Raw genomic sequence first — 19,728 nt, 5'->3', positions numbered from 1 at the left:
CATTATGTATCCAATCTGTTGCACACTAATTTCCATATACTGCGCCTTTTTAATCGTAATTTAAGCCATTTTTCAAGCAAAACAAAAAACCCACCAAAGATCCTCTGATTCCAGCTTTTGAAGTACTCACTTTTCTCGGTTATGAAAATCATAAACTGAATAACTTTCGGGGTTTGGACTGATGGTTGTAAATCAAAACCCCGATATTTGAAGATGTCTATCTTAGGCTCTGGGAAATCAATGTAAAGTGCTTCATACTTTTCATGACTTTAATGACATTTTATAGACTTAAACAACTAACTATAGCTGCCCGAGAACAAACACAGAGATTGTGATTTCTGACATTTAAACTACCTGCACGGATGACTCAGAGTTGCCCACTCAACTATGTAGGATGAAATTATATCAAGAACAACCATCGAAGTGCAAACTGTAAATTCCCACGGTAATTTACATCCTCTTTGCCTCCCACATGAACCCGTAACCCTGAGTGAGGTGATGATATTTCTGAACCTGATGGTCCATCAAGTTGAAACTTGCGACAGTGATGACACAAGCTGCAGTCTCAACAATAGTCTGTATTCTTTTGGGATTCTTTACACAAGGTAAGAGAGATGTTAAAGTAGTCTGTGTGCAGACTTTGACAAAAGTCCTTTTTCGGCTGATATTTAAAGCACCGTGAATGATTCATGTGTATTTCTATGTAGTTTAACTCTAAAACAAAGTGACTGTGTAGAGAAGAAACGTATTGAATCTGCTGATTTAGTTTTATTTTCTACATTCATTTCATTCATTTTATTTACAGCAAACTTAGACAAAAGGCAACATGGGTTATTAGAAAATAAGTAGTCTGTAAAACGTGGTTTCCACGTGTTTTAACATGATACCTTAGGTGACTTTCACTTTCAACATCACTACTCAGTCTCTGTAATAATGTTTAGTGCTTTACCTGCAGCCTGTCCTACTTTGAAAAGCAAAACTATATTAGCTTTAATAAGTAATTTTATCACTGGGTTGTAGTTTCACCATTACATTATGAATCATTTTTAGCAGTTAAATAACAATTTATAGAAAATGTGTTGAAATGTTCACATCAACCTAAAGTACACACACAGTTTTAACCTCATTTCTTTACCTGGCAGAAAGATTTACCTGAGGGGAAGAAGAATATCGCCACTTACAGTGAACACTATGGACAAACAGTGAATGATGGTTTTCAGGGGAAAGTGGAGTTTAAAGATGCTGGACTGAAGAACTGCTCCATAGTTATCAGGAAGGTGACGGAGCAGGATGAAGGCTGCTATCTCTGTTTGTTTAACACGTTTCCTGATGGATCTCTGACAGGAAAAACCTGCCTCCATCTCTATGGTGAGGTCCTTTCTTCACTTCTGAAGACATTCATGGTGAATTACAGTTGTTTCACACAGCACATCTTCCCTCCTGCAGGACTTAAACAATGATAGCAGTTTAATTGCACGCTAATTATTCCACATTAATTTAACTCAATTTGTGAAATGAAATATTTTCTATGACATGAAAAGTGACAGATGCTGCCCCAAATATATTTGATAATGTTAAAAAACAGGTGAAATCAGCAACTATACTCCACAATTATTATTTTCTAAATCTGATGTTTGGTTTAATTTTTCAGGTTTTGGTGATGAATCTGAATCTGAAAAGAGTAAGTTAACATTAAAGTGGATCTCAAGTCTGAATTCAAATTTAAACTGCAGTAGCTTTATGAATGTTTAGTGTTCCATATCACATTTTTCTTTTCTCTTTTTCTCATAGATTTCACCTTGATTGTTGCATCATTCACAGTAGTGGCCTTTATTTGTGTCGCTGTAGTCGTCACTGTCGTTTTCCTGCTCAAACATAAACATAAGAACAGGTAATTTCAACTTTAACTCAGTATCTGTCTTGTTGTGAATGTTGAATTACTTAGAGCTGGATTAACATAGTCACATATCCTCATCCTGGATTGGCAAATGTGCAACGGATTAAATCAGGATGAAGTGATGAGATTAGGTCAAGCCTCACTTTTTCAGTTTTCCAGGATTTCTGAATACTGCTTTTGTTCAGTAGCCATCATGAGTTTTGTTTATAAATATGTCAGCATATTCTGTAATTATATTGCTTTTTTCTGCTTGGACAATAAGATCTGAATAAATGTTTGTATAGATGATTGCAAAATAGAAATTATTTAGAGGTTGGGCCTATGAGTCCTAAAGTTAAACATGTGACTACTTGGCACATGTTGTGTTGAGTTTATTTATTTATATTTATATATATATATATATATATATATATATATATATATATATATATATATATATATATATGTCAGCTCTTTGACATATTACTGTTCTGCTGAGTGTGTACTTTAGGCCAACCTCTCTCAAAGGCTGAGGTATTATTGCTTCTCACTTCATTTGCTTATTATTCGCTGATATGAAAACTCTTTGAGTCAGGACTGTTATGGTACATGTTGAAGCCTTTGCAGTTTCCTTCATGTGGTTCTGTATTGTATGACTAAGACTTCTCACAACCAAATAGCTATCACATCTTTAGATAAGTCTAGTACTGAGGGGAAATGCAACTGAAAGATATGTCGTTTTGGACAAAATGATTATTTTGCGATAATCGAATATAGCCGTTGTTATAGGTCATCAGTAGCCAGAATATCACCTGACCCCTCTATTTCCCTATTTAAATTTTAGTAAGCAGGCAACTCAGATGACTTTTTAGTTTTACATTGACACACATAGAGATCAGTACAGCTGAGTTGAAACGTTGCCACTTCCAGCAATGGTGAGGCAAGCTTCAGTCACACTAATCTTTTTGGGATTCTTTATAAAAGGTAAGAGAGATGTTACAGCATCCTGTCTGCGTACTTTTACTGAAGTCATTTTTTCTCCTGAAATGTAAATTTTCATGGAATATTCCTGTGTCTTTTAAATAACTACTAATATTGAAACCTGATTATTTATACTTGTTTTTCAATGAGATAAAAAGTAACATGGGTATTAGAAATTTAATTACAGTATAAGTCTGTCATGTTATGATCTCTGCCTGTTAGTTTTTTTCACTTCACATTTACAGTTTCTGTAATAAGGTTTAGTGCGTTACCTGCAGCCTGTCCTACTTTGAAAAGCAAAACTATATTTGCTCAAATAAATATTTTATCACTGAGTTGGAGTACATTGTTGAAAAGTTCACATCAACATAAAGTACACACCGTTTAAATTACGTATATCTTTCCTCCATGCAGGTCTAACAGATGTGATACAAACACAGCAGACTGTGATGGTGAAAGTAGGAGAAGATGTTCATCTCAGCTGTCAACTCATGCAGACTAAAGATGTTCTTCAGGTCACCTGGCAGAAAGATTTATCTGAGGGGAAGAAGAATCTTTGCAGCTACAACAAATACTTTGGACAAACAGTGAATCCTGATTTTAAGTATAAAGTGGAGTTTAAAGATGCTGGACTGAAGAACTGCTCCATAGTTATCAGGAAGGTGATGGAGCAGGATGAAGGCTGCTATCTCTGTTTGTTTAACACGTATCCTGATGGTTCTCTGACAGGAAGAACCTGCCTCCATCTCTATGGTGAGGTCCTTTCTTTACTTCTGAAGACATTCATGGTGAATTACAGTTTTAAATCTTTTCACATTGATGACAGTTGGAAAAGATGGCAGTTAAATGTTCTGTTTGCCTTCATCGTGCAACAAAATGCAAATACTTTACATCACAAAAATTATGTTGTACATTCTGTACATTTCACACACTTTGTCTCAAACTGTCATAAAAGTTAATTTGATTCTCAAATATAACAAGACATGATGGTTGTGATATTTACATTATATTATACTTATCTCACATTCCTCAATGTGTGAAATGAAATGTAGGAAATAAGTGTTCATAATAATGTCCAAGAACGCAAAGATTTCTTAAAAATGTTTTATTCTGTCTAAAACAGGGGAAATCAGCAAACTACTTATTTCTTTTTTACAACTATATTTTTTTATATTGTGTGTTTGCAGAGCTGCATGAACCCATTCTACAAATCAGAGAATCAAACTCTACTGAAGAGACAGTTGTGTCCTGCTCGGCCACAGGTCGTCCTGCTCCCACAGTAACTCTGAATGTCCCACAACAAGACCTCTACTTCTCTAACAGCAGCACAGTCAGTGTCACCAACACCAACGCTACAGTCACTGTCACCACTACAGCTGTGCTGTCTGGTTCCCATGGAAACGGTGCACAAGTTGGATGTGCAGCACGACTGCTCTCAGTCCCTGAAATTCAGGTGTTTAACACGATTCCTGCAGTCAATCAATCATCTGATGATGGTGAGAAACATGTCCAAAACCCATGAGTTTAATAATTACTTTATGATTCTGAAGGGTTTGTTTCTCTTTGCAGGTCTCAATGAAGTAAATGAACCTGATGACAGTGAGTCAGTTAATGCTCACATGTCCTGTCAGTAAAAAACAGTTCCCTTTGGTTTTAGTTGCATTATGAAAGTTGCTCCATGTGACAAATGTTCCTGTTTTTCTCATAGATTCAACTTTAATCATTGTGGTGGTTGTTGCAGTGGTCTTTAGTTGTGTTGTTGCAGTCGTCATCGTCCTGCTTAGACAGAAATATTACCACAGGTAAGTCATTCAGTCGGTATCTATTGTAACACTTGTGTCTTAATTAATATTGAAATAGTTTGTTAACTTTGCTTTAATCCTCTAGTTGGTCACACAGGGACTCTGAGAGGCATGAGATGGCCCAAGCAACAAATAAAGACACTTCTGAGTAATACACTTTTATACTATCATCATATTGCTAATTATTTAATGATCAGCTTCCACTGTGTTGTTAAATCAGTTGTTATCATGTAGCCCAAAGTTTAAAATTTGTCTCAGAGCTTTAAAATCAGAACAAAACATGAACTCTTTATTTGGATCATTGACTCCATGTTTTATTATTACAGAAACATGCTATATGAAGTGATATAATAATGCAAACATGCATTAACTTGCTTTTTTCAGACCCATTCTGACGTGTGACGATTTGAAGGTTCAACTTTGACAGCAAGGAGACGATGGAATTCATGAGATTACCAGATGAAAATATGAAACTGTGTGAAGTGAAGAACTTTAAACTATTATTTAGTGTAAACTAATATAGTAATCTAGGATATTTTTATGCATTTCTTTTTTTTTTAAACAATTGAGCTTTAACAAGTTTTTCCTCTGCACGTTGAAACTTTGACAATGAGAAGAATTCATTTTGAGCTCAGGTAACTACTTTCATGCACTTTGACCTGTAAATGTTGTATCTCATGTATTTACAAAAATGATCCACCTGTCTTTGTTTGGTTTAGTTTGAATTAATAACTTGTGTTTTCATGTGAAAATGTTTTGTATAATGCACATCTACTGTTGCTTCTTTATTTTCTTTATATTTCTGTAAATAACATTTTTTTGCCACCGGATGATAATTGGAGGTTTCAAATAAAAAAAACTATTTTAATTAATCTATGTGTAGAAGTACAATGTTTGGTTAAATTATGAGTGTTATTATAATGTTTTAGAGCTGCGACAGGAACCTGTGATGAGTTATTCTCCTATTAAAAAGCAATTACTGCAACTATCAAACTCTCAAATAATTATATGAATCGTGACTGCAACTGCGCAACAAGGACAGCAGGGGTCTCCCTTTCCTCAAATATGCTGATGAAGAGTTGAGGTGTTTTGAGCGATCAGGGAGTGAAATGAGGCAGCAGGAACTCGAAACTGGTTGATCGTAGTTTGTTGTAGTAAGCATGGATTATTCTGCTCCACTTTCACATTACCTGTAACACAGGAGCACCTCACAGACTGGGAGCCAAGCTGGTGTCTGGGGGACTATCATCTGTCAGCGGGTAAGTTTAATGTCTGCACGACTTTTGTTGTAAGTAAAATAAGTTTGGAACAATTTGAAAGTTTAGTAGTTTCCAGTTATTTCTGATCATTTTTACTTATTACAAACTTTTTGTGATGACACTTCTGTCTCCTGGATTCCTGGATGCAAAATCAGTATGTTTAGTAGATCAGAAGTATCAGACAGGTCTATGTAGATTATGGCTAACCAGGTTCCACTGAAAATAACATCGAATTAACATTTTATAGTATTTTTTCCCCTTATAACGAACTCATCATGAACTGTACATTGATTTAAACTAGAACACTTTTAATTTGCTTACATAATTAACATGTTTTCCCTGTTGCACTTGTTATATAAACTCTGCAGAGCTGGGGATCATTTTCTGTCAGTCTCTCAGCATGTACTTGGGGCAAACTTCTTTTTAACGATGTCAGTGTCACTTTGTGGTTTCCTTAAAGCATTTCATTCATTTGATGGGATTCATTTTTTATCCACAAAATTGGACTGATTACGTGAAAACCCCTTCCCCTTCTTCTTTTTTTTAGAATAAAGTTGCCAGCCTGGTTTCATTAAAATTCAACTCTGCTGGATGAGTTTTCTCAACAGCAATAAACACTGGGCCTCCTACAGATTGTCTTGTGTCTGCCTTTGAGCAAGGCATTTGAGCCACAAATCCTCTAATGGTTGTGTTTTTGTGGTAGGAAAGTCATTTTAACAGTTGGCCAACAGGAGCAGGATGTATGTTCGAAGCCAGATGGTTGGCACTACAAAAGAGCAAATAATGGCCATAAATCTCTGAGGTCTGCACCTTGTGGTTGTGTGGCTGGTTTCTCTTTCCCAGAAAGTCCACTTCACTCCACTTATAGAAACTGATCAAAGGCCAGTTTATGCCTTATCCCTGCTGTTTACAGTCAAGCCTCTGGTGTGGCATCTTTCTATTGCCTCTGCTAAACAAGTGTGGAGCTTTACCGCAATGTGAGGGCTTGGCTGGTGTCTCAGCGCTCACACACCTTACGCCTGCTGCAAACATGACTAATGTTTCCTCATCACCCCTGGCATCATCATCCGGATACTGTAATTTCATTGTGGTCAGTTCTCAAGTATTGATTTGGAAATCTTATGGCTTGTGTTGTCTAGACATCAAAGTGGCAACTTGTTTTGCTGCCAGATGATTACTGGCTTACTGGAGGCAGGGTGCATGCTGTGGATTAACATGTTTAACCCCTGTTAGACCCCAGGTGATGTTTCCTGAATCAGCAGCTGCTGTTGTTCATGCTTTACACATTGCATCTCCATGGCAACACATTTTAAAGTGAACTAAGTGCCGTCTCAGATGCACCAAAAGTCCCAAAGTGATGGCTTTTTAGTTATTTAGTATTTGAATTTCGTGGATCTGCATCAATTAGTCAATTCTTCGATTAGTTGACACACATTGAATTTATCTGCGAGTATTTGGTTTCATTCATTTAAAGAAATGATTTGGTTCCTGCTTCTAAATGTGAATATTTTCTGGTTTCTGACACTGAATATCTTTAAGTTGTGGACTTTTGGTCTAGACAAAAAAATAGACATTTGAGGACGTCATCTTGGTCTTTTGGAGACAGTGATCGCCATTTTTCACAATTTTCTGAGATTTTAAAGATCAAGCAACTGATCGATTACTCGAAAAATAATTGTTGGTTACAGCCGTAGAGTTTTGCACAGTGTAATCTCTCATGAAGCTGCCACGATGCGGTCATTGCTGATGTCATCCTCTGGCTTCATGTTTCTCATTACAGCAGACAGTGTGCCAATAAGATGCAGCAACAACCACGCTGACCAACACGTCAGAGCACTCGACAGCTGAAAGGAGTACGTCTGAATCCACAGCCTTGATACACTTGACACTCATTGATTGAACATCTTTTTTTGTTCAGTTTACATATTAGCTTCCAGATGTGAGAATTGCTTGATGTTGAGGTTTTACAGTGAGATTAAGGTTGTGGTGGAAGCTGTTAAAGTTCTTTGACAGTGTTTGTGTTTGCAGCTGCAGTCTGGATGTGATACTTGGTAACCCTGCGTCGGTGTGCGATGGGTGGACTTGGTCTGCCCCTGTGTTTGCTGGTGTGGATAGCGGGAACAGCTGTCTGCAGGACAAAAGGTATGTTTTGCATATATATTTATTAATTGTGTTTGGTAAATGAACTGAAAAAGTTCAGTTCAGTCAAAAACTAGAGAAAGTCAAAGAAGGAAATGTAAATGTGAAATTCTTTCCTCTTTTATTAATTATCTCACAACCTCCCAACTGGATATTGTGATTATTTGGAGAGGGGCATCCCCTGGACTAAACTGCCAAAAAGTAGATAAAAAAGTAGATAAATATTTTTATCGCCACCCTTTTCTTATGTGAAGTTTACTGTTAAATACCTAAAACCTTTTCAGGAAATAAAAATAAAAAAGAACCTGTTAAATAAAGTGTTATCAATATTGTAACTTTAACAGTTATGTCAATAAACCTTATTTTAATCGATTAACCTAGAAAAAACCTCAGTCTGACTGTGCTGACCGGCTTGCTTGTTGTGTTTGTGTTGTCTCAGGTGACGTCATAGCTCCTGCCCTTCTGACCGCAGAGGCAGGTCATCCCCTCCTCCTTGGCTGTAACGTCACAGGTGGCATCATCCGGCAAGTGAGCTGGTTCCACAATCGCAACAAGAAGCTCCTGGTGTACGAGCCAGGTGAGTCGGTCCGTATCAGCCATCAAGACTCCAACGTGCTGCTCAACTCCTCACACAGCAACTCCAGCTACATCACCATCAAGAGCGTGCAGAAGGATGACGAGGGCTGCTACCAGTGCGACTTCCATATTTACCCCTTGGGGCGGCAGCAAGGACAGACGTGTGTCAGCGTCACTGGTGAGTCCAGCTTTTCACAAGCTCACCTGCAAGCTACTTCCTTTTCATTTGTGTATTTATTCTGTATAATCATATTTTAAATAATCAAAGATCTCTTAATGATATGATCCACTTTCATGTTTGTTGGAGGATTTTTGGTTCCTAACATGTTTTCGTCAAGAACACATTATCTTCAGTAAGCAACTCTTGTTCTTTATTTCTATAAAGTCAATACAAATTTGCCATTGTTTGTTTGTTGAAGTCACCCACTGTAGTCTGGGTGCAGCATTTCTCAATCAGGGTCACACATACTGTTTGTTTTGCTCAGTAGTCCCAGAATTTCTTGAGGCAGGAAGTTGTATGCCCTGAACTCCTAGACCAGCAGGCGAGAAAGGCCACCCAACCAGCTCTCCTTTGCATCCTGTTGTTACCATGAAACATGCACACACACACACACACTTTTATTACCCTTGTTATCCCTGCTCCTGTGCACAAGCAACAGCCCTTTGAAGTTTTTATTGCACATTTTGATGCCAGCAGAAATAACCCACTGACAGATACAGCTAACATACAATCACACATTCATGTAGTGATATAAATAATGGGAATGTTTCCTTTGTTGTAGGTAAAGTGCGGCTGGATGGTAACAAGACAGCCGTGAGCGGGAAACCAATCACCCTCTCCTGCTGGTACAGCCTCCCCGAGACGGTGCAACAGGTGCTGTGGAGGAAGATAGCCGAGCAGGGCGACACCACCACTGTAGCTTCCTTCACCAAAAAAGGCGACCAGACCATAGGTGATGCGTTCAGGGGGCGCGTGAGTCTGAGCCGAAACCTGGCCGACACCGAGCTAACCATCAAGGTGGTCAAGACCGAGGATGAGGGGTGCTACACCTGCGAGTTCCACACGTACCCAGACGGCACCAAGAGCGACACCGCCTGCCTCTCTGTATTTGGTGAGTCTGGTGAAAGGAACATTTGTTGTTGTTTTTTTTTAATATTAGCATTAAACAGATGCACAAAGGGCAAAATTGCCAAAATGAAACTGTCTTGTCTGGTGAATGATCATGTCTTTCAAACTCAGTGCTCCCAATGCAGTGTTCTATTTCTGTTAAAAGATAATATTCTCCAAACCTGATACCTGGATGGTGTCATTTTCTTAGACTCTCCAAAGCTCCTCCGAAGTCAAATTGATGTCAACATGTAAAATTGGTGGAGGTATTGATGAGTTATCATGTTTGATTAAGCTATTTCTGGAATGATTAGTATCAGCCATTTCCATACAACATCAGTACATTGGCCTTTATACAAATACACAAACATCAACAATAAAATACAAATAAAACTGCACAAACAATAATAAACATTCTTCTACTGTCTAAACTAGAGCTGCAACGATAACTCAATCGCTTTCATATCTTAGAAAATGTTCCAGCTTCTCAAATGTGAATATTTTCTGGCTTCTTTTGTCCTCATTGATGACTAAATAACTTCAGGCTGTTGACTGTTGTGGACAAATGAGACATTCGCGGACGTCACTTTGGCCTTTGAGCAACAGTGATTGACATTTTACACCATTTTCCATTTTATGGACCAAACAACTAATCAATTTATCAAATAAATAGTCTAAAGATGAATTGATAATGAAAACAATGAAGCACTTGTTTTCACCTTTTTTAAGGAGCGCATTATTTAACATGAACTGGAGATATGTACTGTTTGCTGAGAGGAAATGTGTCCTCATGTCCCAGATATAGTTCAGGAAAAGGAAGCGCTGTGTATAAACAAACCACAGGCAGCCCCGAGGTGAGAGTTACCGAAGTGGGTCATTAATCTACTGTTCTGACCTGCTTTGTGTCCCTCGCCACCCATGACTTAATCCCCCCTGTCCTCTTTTTTCCCCTCAGTGCTGCTACTGTGCCACAGACGTGTAAACCACAATGTTAAAGCAGTGTTACCTATCTTAGACTTTTAGAAGTGGTACGCAAACTTTCCAGAAGTGTGAGTGTCTGTTGATCTTCCTCTGTGTGTGTGTGTGTGTGTGTGTGTGTGTGTGTGTGTGTGTGTGTGTGTGTGTGTGTGTGTGTGTGTGTGTGTGTGTGTGTGTGTGTGTGTGTGTGTGTGTGTTTTTTGGGAGTGATAATGTCCACAGAGGGAGGGTGTCATTGAGGGGAAAGGAGTGATTAATTTGGGTGAAAGCCCAGGGGATGAGTGGCTCACTGTTTCCTAGACACAAGGCTTCTGTGTGTATGTGTGTGTGTATGTGTGTGCATACCCATACGTCCGTCTTCTAGCTCTGCTAACAAGCGTTGCTTTTGTGTGAACTGACGGAACCAAAGATCCAGACGCACACACACATAAACACGCAGCGTTAGTAAAAGCTGCTTCGCCTCTGTTCTCTGTCTGGGTTTTGTTTCTAGGCTGGCCTGTCGCAGGACGACTTGTGTCATTGTGTCGCAGGGAAGAGACTGACAGGCGATGTACTCTGTCTCTCTGTCTCCATTATGAGGGCAGAGGAACAAATCTCTGCTTTCTGTTGTCTGTGATTGGCAGGTTTAAATCGAATAAAAAGTGGCAAAACATCTAAAAGAAACCACAACATAAGGCTCACTGAACTCTAATTTAACATGTGAATAACATCTATAAGCAGCCACTAAACAAACTTTCTTTCTCCAGTTTTACCCAAACCAGAAATCAACTATGTGACCTCAACTTCGGGGGTCACCGAGGCCAACTGCACCGCCCAGTCCCGGCCCGCAGCAGAGATGGTGTGGAACGTCGACGGGGACAACCGAACGCTGGGGCCGCCCATGTCATCAACCTACAATCAGGGCGACGGCACGACGATAGTGACGAGCACGCTGCTCTTCCAGTCGGCGTTGCTCAATGACATGTCCGTCAAATGCATCGTGCACCACGAGGGTTTGAAGAAACCTCTCTCAGTGTCCCTCAACAAACATGGTGAGGAGTTTTTCTACTGAGGGTTTTTATCAGCCTGCATGGCTTGCTGATCTCTAATCAAATTAGCTCACAACAACAACGACTTAAAGGGCCTGCACTCCCTCAAAGGTTACAGTTATTCTTAACTTAAGCTTTAAATTCTTTCATGTGCTCTACTAACAGAGGATTGAGACTAAAGTGCAACTCGAATCAATTTACTTTTGGATTCTGGGTCAATTTTGGATGAATGCAGCAACCATGGCAACGTGTTTTGTTCCCAATCCCAGCAACAAAGTGCTTTCTGCCAGGCTTCTTCTCCATAGCAACAGCAGCCGAGGCGTATGAGTATTGTTGTTCGTGCTGTGCAAAACTAAGAGACTAAAAAGTTGAAATAATTAAAACTGGTGATCATAATATGAACCCATTGCATCATTACTAGACATCTATGACAGTCCTGTGTTTCTATGTGACATAATATTGAGGAGGTTGTTTATGGAAACATTTGAAATGGGGAAAAAGCACCATATGTTTAAATAAGACATAATAATTAATACTTAATAAGGTAATACTTTAAAGCAGAAACAAACACACCCAAAGTAAAACTAGCCACCAATATTGTAAAAAAAAAATGTCTATACTTCACATATTCTAGAGCTGAGGTGCTTTTGTTTTCACATGTGTGTATTGTCAGCTATTTTAGTCAGGGGTAATTATGGCTGCTTTGATGGGGTCCTAAATCTAGTAATGTTTCAGCATACGGGAAGTGTTGTTCTCCTCATCTGAGGATTCTCGTACCACATCGTCGTATATGTTTAGTCCAGATGTCACATGCTTACATGTTGAATGTCTGAAACATATCTGTAAATAGAGCTTTGGTGTAAATGTCAGTGTGTGTGTGTGTGTGTGTGTGTGTGTGTGTGTGTGTTTGTGTGCTGCAGTGAGTCCAGCCATGGTTATCCTCCTCTCAGTGTGCGGTGTGGCCGCCGTCCTCCTCCTGTGCGTGTGTGTGTGTCTCTGCAAGTGCTTCATCTGCACTGACGGTGAGTGTCGACCCTGGAACTTTTTTTACTCTGCTAAGTTAAAGTTAAATTCACATGTGAAATATCCTGCGACAAGGTCCCAAATGTTCTCTAGTGAAAGTTATTTAAGGAAATCAAGGGTGAGGGTGCAAAAGAGTAATTTGTCATGCATGTCATCAAAAAATACTGTGATGATCCCAATAGATTCAGAGTTTAATAGAAGAATGTGGTTGTTCTGGGAGTGACTCTAATTATAGGCACTTCTTTACTATGTGGTCTTGATCATGGGAGAAAACTGCTCATCTCATATACAGGGACTTGCTTATCTTGTGGTCTGATGTTCTGGCCAAGTTATAAGTGGCTCTGTTCACTGTTATGATTATGATAAAAAAAATGTTCCAGGTACATTAAATGAAAAAGAAAACATTCCCATATGTTATGAGTTATTGAGTTATGAGTAATTATGAGCAAGATAACCTCAGTGAACTGATTTGATAAAATATTTAGCAAGGCCTCATTTTTTCCCAGAAGAAAAAGTTGGATTTTAATACACCATGAAGACTACAGCTGACTGTGAACTTGCTGTTTGCATCAATTTTTAACACACATGAGAGAAAATAACTAGCCAGCCGTCTGTAATATAAGAATTACCATTACAGTTACAGTGCAAGATCCAGATCCAGAAGTAAACTACATTTAACAAAGTTAGAAAGAAAGATACCAGCATGGAGTTGCTGCAACATGCTGCAAACCAGATGCCATATTTGTCATTCAAAAAGCAAACAGACAAACAAACTAGCCTGCCAGTTCCATACCACAGTGAATGGATGAAATCATATGTTGCCAGTGGTGTAAAGAGGAAGAAATCAACAATACATGATTTTGTAAGATGCCCTCCAGACATGTTAAGACATAAAAATATTCTGCTCGAAATAACAATGATAAAATCTTTAAAAATGGCACCTACTCCTTAGAAATCCAGAATCTATGAATATGTTACTATGTTTTATTTCAGAAGTTTTGTTGGATATCTGGGATGTTTCCTACTTCACTTTAAAGTCCTTTCTCAATGTTTGTGCATTGGAGGCTTCAAATTTCCACATCACACTTGTGTAAGTTGAATATTGGACCAGAATTGACTCCAAACTAGTTATGGTGTTACAAATCCTGCATATAGGCCTGCCTCTTACAATTGGATTTTCAGTGAGCTCAGAGAAACTTTCCACTTTTAGCACATGAATGTGAAAAAATTATTTTAGTGGCTGAATTCAATATCTGATATTTAATGTCTGATAACAGAAACATGCAGCATGAACTTTCTTTGTAAGGATCCATTGCATTTGGTTTATTTACTGTTGAAGAATTCAACACAACATATGTTCTTATGTGGATATTATACATTTGAAAAGTATACTACAGTCTAAATCAAAATTGCCTCTTTTGTTCGGCAGCATGATGAGCTTGTGACCCAAAAATTAGCCAAAAAAAAGATTAAAAAAAGATTTTAACCTTTTGTTCTGGAGAAAATTCAGACAAATCATATATTGGAAATAATCCCAGAGGAAGTGAATAGGGAAGTGTGTACGTGTGTTGGTAAGGTGACACTGAAAAATATGTCACATTTATCTGAAAAGCAACTTTCCACACAGAGGCGTCAGCGTCGATGTATCATCAACACTCCCTTCAGCCCTGTTAACACCTTTCCCACAACCCTCTCATGAGTGTCACAAAAACAGTGCAGCCTGATGTGGATCTCGGCCCACTTCCCCTTTATCATACGTTTTCTTTCCAAGAATAAAAGCGGTAGGGAAAATCGATCTTATCATAGGCACTGACTTAGGCTGTGGTTGATGTTTGCACTTGTACTTGCCAAATGAAAGTTTTGGCTGTAAAGGAAGAAAAACAATAGTTGGAGCTGATGTTTCATGGTCAGTACAATCCCATGACTACTTTTGATTTGTGTCAAGAGAAACTATTAATTACAATAAATGGATGTATTTGTTATGCCTGCAGGTGTTTGCAATGTTTTAAAAACCCTTAAAAGGTGACGAAAAGTAAGTAAGTTTTGTCCCACACACCCGTGTATCCCAACGTCTTACAGATGAAATCTGACACATTCTCTTAATTCCTCTTTTCCTCATCACTCAGGGTCCAAAACCAACATTCGCCCACATGGGTTCAACCCAACAAAGACGTCAATCATGCTGTTGTGTTTTTCTCACATCCCTAATTCATGAGACCATCAGGCACTGTCTTTACACTCCTAAATACAGTGTTTGCATGTTATGATAGCTTTGTGTTGGACAAGGACTTGCTTAAGAGTCTGTGGAGAAACTTTGGCATGGCATATTTTGAAGAGATCATGCTGCAAAAATAGATTTTTCTTTGGAAATAAATACCCTGTTTGCCTGAAACGCTCCAAACTTCCAAGTCTCCTTGCTTTCCAACTCTGTAGATCCTGAGCAGAATAACAAGTGGTTGTACTGATTGTGTGGAGTTAGCAGCCTGAAGAAAAGACCCCGTCTCTCTGTCTAATCTCTTGGACTGTGGAAGAAAACGACACACAGTAGGGGCCTGGAACAGGGAGAAAGTCCAAAGCTGAAATCCTGGCCAGTTGATAACAACGCCCACCCTTCACACTTGACTGTACAGGCACACACATCCTGTAGCTCGTAGTCTTGGCTTGTCTGACATGTGCCGGGAACACAAGCATTTACTGTGATGAGACTCAGATTGCAGTTTAGTGAAAGGGAGCTGTGATTCACATGTGATGCTAAGTGCTTCAAGATGATTGTACTTATTGGAACTGATGATGATTAATCAATTATCGGAAATTATTCAGAAACTATTTTAACAATTGATTATGTTCTGAGTCATTTTGTAAATATGGTTGTGAATATTTCCAGATTTCCTTTTATTGCGTTAAACGGAACATCTTTGGGTTTTGGAAAAATAAGGCATTTAAATATATCACTTTGGGTAACTGTGATTGGAATTTTAAGTATCTTCCTACACTCTGATAATGACTAATGATAATAATAACTCAAAATAACTAGTTAAAGATTTGGTTCACCGAAATTAAAAAAAAAAAACACTTGAGTAAAACAGTTTTTTGTGAGTATACTTGTTAGAAATGTAGGTGTATTGGTCCTTTAAACCATTGCTGAAGAGATGCAGGTACATTTACACTATATCTGAGCTCAGATCATCGTGCATTCTTTTGGGATGATTGGCAATGAATCTGTCTCGTTACACTTGAAACAAGCCAGTCATGACTTCCCACTAACTGAGTAAAAAAAACTGGAACTCCTTTGGTGTGTAGCAGCTGTCTTAAAGGAAAACTATGCTGACAAATATTTCGAGTGTCTGTGAGATGTTTAACTGCAGAGAAACACACTGTGGATGGTTGTAAGGAGTTGTGATGTCTGCAGCTGAAGTCAAAACCACAAGCCTGCCCCAAGTTCCAACTTTGTGGTCCTTTCTGGATCAGTGGGCGTAGTTCAGTCCCTGTCTGCTTCAATCTCAGCTGGGGAGTTAAGCAAAGGTCTGAGGTTCTTCCAGTAAAATGTGATTTTTTTTTTTTTGGTGTGGCCTGGGTGGAAATGTACAGACTATAAGATGCAGTGGTGACGCAGCTACGAGGACAGGGAGTTGAATACAGATAAGCAGCAGTTTCATTAATGAAAGCAAATGTTTTCAACGGTACCTTTCAATCTGTGGCACCACAGGAAGAGCATGGGAGTGACCACATCCTGTCCGGCGCACAAACACAGTCGCCTTTTAAATCATGAGGGAAGAACTGAGGGCAACTCTAATTGCTCCTAGGAGATTAGACAGAGGAAAAGAGAACAAAAAATAGACAAGAAGAGGCACACACACTTATGACGAAAGCAACACCTGCTCGTCACTATACTGCTAAAAGATATTTAGCCTCTGCAGTGTTGATTGATTTTCCAGGTTAGTTATCTTGTCACTCTTGCTCTAATTGGCTTTTAGGCAACATGTATGGATCCAATTTTAATGCTTTTGCGAAGTGAGCCTCTTCCACATAACTCACATTGTTGCCACATGTAGATTGAGGTGTGGCAGGCACTTAATTATGGCTTAGGAATTCCTGGTATTCATTATTTTGTGCATGTGGTCTTTTGGCTCTGAGTGGGTGATTTTTGGGACTATACCAACGTGTATGTGCTGGCTGTGTTTATTTTTGCATTCTTGTGTGGGATATAGATCAAGTAAATACACCTCTGCCCCATGACCTTGTGATATTTTTGCCTTGAATAGACAAAAACTAGGAAAATGCAGACCAGTGAGGAAGGACTGGATCTGCGTGATTCTTGCAGAAATGGGAAATGAAACATGGAAATTTTCTCAGGACAAAGCTGATCAACTGACTGTGTTCGTGTCTCTCTCTCTCTCACTATCTGTCCAGACTGATTTGGAACTTGGCAGCCAACACTGCTTTGATGGAAGTCCAGCCGAGCTCTGAGCCTGACCTAGCTGCTCAGCACTGTGCTCTCCAGTTCAGTGCGCAGAGGACGGGAACAGAGCATTCAGAGAGCTGAGCCAACACTGATGGTTCTGCTTCCATTAGCTGGGAAACTCGTGAAGACACAAATCACTAAACTAAACGGTCGACAGAACTAAAAACACTTTATTTAATGCTAGAAGTCACACTTACAGTAGATATGTTGCTTTGATTGATGAAGTAGCGGTGAAAGGAACGGAGGCTTTTGTTGGATCAGCATGGTGGCATCATGGACGTCCAATGGAGGACTGACTATAAATAAAACAATTTGGCAAAAGCAGACACAGTAGGCCCATGAAGATTATCTGATAAGTTATCTTTCTTTCTAAAGGCTGATATATGTACCTTGAAAAGCTTTTTTAGTTAAGAGCAAAGTATTTTTTGACTTTGTGAAGTAGCTTATTATTAAGCAAGTTAATTAAGCAATTAAATATATTAACAAATAGGGAAAAAACATTACTAATATATTAAGTAATATATTAATTTGCCTTTTTTTCTACTACAGCATACATATCTGCTTTGTAAATCAGTTATTTTGTATTCTCTTTTGAGAAAGAATTCTGAAACCAAAAGGGAGAAATTTCTATTTTATTTATTTCATAGTGGTGCCCACTTTTTTTTTTTACATTATTTTGATTAAATACTATTCCATAATTGCTTATGTAGACGCAGACCTTGTTTTCATCACAGCAAATCAAATCTAAAGCGATAACGTGGCGTTCTATCATTGGCAGAGCAGACAGTCGCACTGAGCCTGATAGCCTCCTGCAACTCAACACAAGAACTGCTGAAGTATCTTTCTTATCTAATTTTCAAACATGTACACACCTCTTCCCTCACAGCTTAGCACATTAAAATAGCATATAAATATACCAGAAAATGTCCCCTCAAACCCGTTAGATGCTGGTTTGGTTCTTACTCTTCAGTACCACTGCTAATCCCACACTGTCTGTCTATGACCTGCAGCTACAGTAGTTTGTTTCCCTTGACTCTGTTAACACTGTTAGCCTGCTAGCTAATGTCAATCAAATGAGCCACCTTTGATACACCTTTCTGATATTTCCCCCAAATACCTTTTTTCTTCATTCTAATAACTACATTCAAAACATGTTGAAATTATGTTTGCAAATGGGAGCGATTACATTTCAGTTGGACTTTCAACATTAAGGTCTCTTTACAGTTTTCTTGTGCTTTAGTGGTGCATTCAGTACTAAATTATATTTCCTTTTAAAACAACAGAAACAGTCTTCAACAAATATTCAAATAGGTTTTCTAGTGTATTACTTTAAATTGGCTGAAGTTAGACACATCAGCCCAGAATGCCTGACCACCACAGGGCTCTTACATCACGTGAAAGCCCTCTATTTGTGGTTGTCAGTGAGGCAAACATAATGTAAACTGTAGTGGACAAGAGGACTGATCGTGCCAATTTTAAACTATACTTATAAGTTACAGGAAGGAAAAAAAAAAAGATAGGGCGAGTGAGGTTTAAGTGCACCATGCCTGTATGACTCATACTGAGACGACGGTTTGAGAGAAGAATGAAAGGTTTGTTATTTATAGCTGCTGGGACAGAGAAGGGTGGTTGACCTGTAACCTCCATAGGCTTGCTGGTTAACACCGCCCAAATGATGCCCAAAAGGATGAGCCCTGCAGTTGTGAATCACTGTTTTTGTGTGTATGCGATACGGACGGTGAGAAAACGAGGGTGTTTGTTGTTGTGCAAGTCTGTGTGTATTTTGAACGCTAAAGAAGTTTATCTGTTTTTATTTGCATTGATGTACATTATTTCATGACTGACAGAGCCGAACTGTAGTGAGCACCAGTGTTAGAGTTTAACATTTGCAAACCTTGGGAAAAACATATAGTCTTATATTATGGGCCATGTACAGTATATATTATTTTGCAGAAAATTTCATATCAGAAAAAGAAGTATTCTAACAACAGTTAATCTCATCATTTACTTTACAGTTAAGTCACTTATATTATCTGTATATAAAGATTTCAATTTTAATAAATGTCTATAATGATGTTATAAAACTTAGCTGAGATACTAAAGCTGCTGTCTGTCTAATGCTGTCTTGAGTATCAACAGCGTTGTTTTCTCGTTGTGTTCACCTTTCTATAGTATCAAGTTTCCTGTGGCGGTGCTGAGGAGTTAAATGAGATCAAAGTGGAAACAAATAAAATCTGAAACTTCATCCTCTCTTGTTTCAATGCCTAAATATTTTGGAGATACAATTTTTTTTTTTAAATTTCTAATCAAGTGTTTTCTTGCATGCAGTTGCTCAAATTTGCAGCTGAACTCTCTCAACCATCTTGTATTCTTGTGACATTGTTGGGTGGTAAAGTATGATGTATGAAGGCTGTGGGTGGTGGTGTAAGTTACACAGTAGAAAACCCATTTCCTCTGCAGCCCACTCAAGTGACTTTACTATTTCATTCTCAAAAC

The 19,728-nt window shown here is 38.6% G+C and overlaps 2 protein-coding genes and 1 long non-coding RNA gene across 3 annotated transcripts; all 3 read left to right on the top strand.

Annotated features, from left to right (window-relative positions):
* Window positions 1-362: 362 nt before the first annotated feature.
* LOC134006550 (T-cell immunoreceptor with Ig and ITIM domains-like) lies at window positions 363-3,475 on the top strand. The gene is made up of 5 exons (XM_062445466.1): window positions 363-389; window positions 1,143-1,368; window positions 1,652-1,681; window positions 1,792-1,891; window positions 3,272-3,475. Exons 1-5 carry the CDS (start codon window positions 363-365, stop codon window positions 3,357-3,359), a joined length of 471 nt encoding a protein of 156 aa, XP_062301450.1. The 3' UTR covers window positions 3,360-3,475.
* A 1,110-nt stretch (window positions 3,476-4,585) lies between these two features.
* Window positions 4,586-5,480, top strand: LOC133976464 (uncharacterized). Its single transcript, XR_009924833.1, has 3 exons — window positions 4,586-4,659; window positions 4,745-4,807; window positions 5,044-5,480. It is a non-coding gene; the product is annotated as an uncharacterized LOC133976464 (long non-coding RNA).
* Window positions 5,481-5,789: 309 nt separating this feature from the next.
* Window positions 5,790-19,477, top strand: LOC133976404 (OX-2 membrane glycoprotein-like). The gene is made up of 8 exons (XM_062414610.1): window positions 5,790-5,918; window positions 7,699-7,771; window positions 7,947-8,060; window positions 8,497-8,811; window positions 9,416-9,745; window positions 11,466-11,750; window positions 12,668-12,769; window positions 17,181-19,477. Exons 3-8 carry the CDS (start codon window positions 7,991-7,993, stop codon window positions 17,183-17,185), a joined length of 1,107 nt encoding a protein of 368 aa, XP_062270594.1. The 5' UTR covers window positions 5,790-5,918; window positions 7,699-7,771; window positions 7,947-7,990; the 3' UTR covers window positions 17,186-19,477.
* The last annotated feature ends 251 nt before the right edge of the window (window positions 19,478-19,728 follow it).

The sequence above is a fragment of the Scomber scombrus genome, chromosome 24, assembly GCF_963691925.1.
Source record: "Scomber scombrus chromosome 24, fScoSco1.1, whole genome shotgun sequence".
Classification (NCBI taxonomy): domain Eukaryota; kingdom Metazoa; phylum Chordata; class Actinopteri; order Scombriformes; family Scombridae; genus Scomber; species Scomber scombrus.
This window is presented reverse-complemented; position numbering and strand designations above follow the sequence as displayed.

Coding starts and splice junctions, on each gene's coding strand:
- LOC134006550 (XM_062445466.1), top strand. CDS start 363: ATGACTCAGAGTTGCCCACTCAACTAT. Junction 1,369..1,651: donor AACCTGCCTCCATCTCTATG/GTGAGGTCCTTT, acceptor TTAATTTTTCAG/GTTTTGGTGATGAATCTGAA. Junction 1,682..1,791: donor TGAATCTGAATCTGAAAAGA/GTAAGTTAACAT, acceptor TTTTTCTCATAG/ATTTCACCTTGATTGTTGCA.
- LOC133976404 (XM_062414610.1), top strand. CDS start 7,991: ATGGGTGGACTTGGTCTGCCCCTGTGTTTGCTGGTGTGGATAGCGGGA. Junction 8,812..9,415: donor GACGTGTGTCAGCGTCACTG/GTGAGTCCAGCT, acceptor CCTTTGTTGTAG/GTAAAGTGCGGCTGGATGGT. Junction 9,746..11,465: donor CGCCTGCCTCTCTGTATTTG/GTGAGTCTGGTG, acceptor TTCTTTCTCCAG/TTTTACCCAAACCAGAAATC.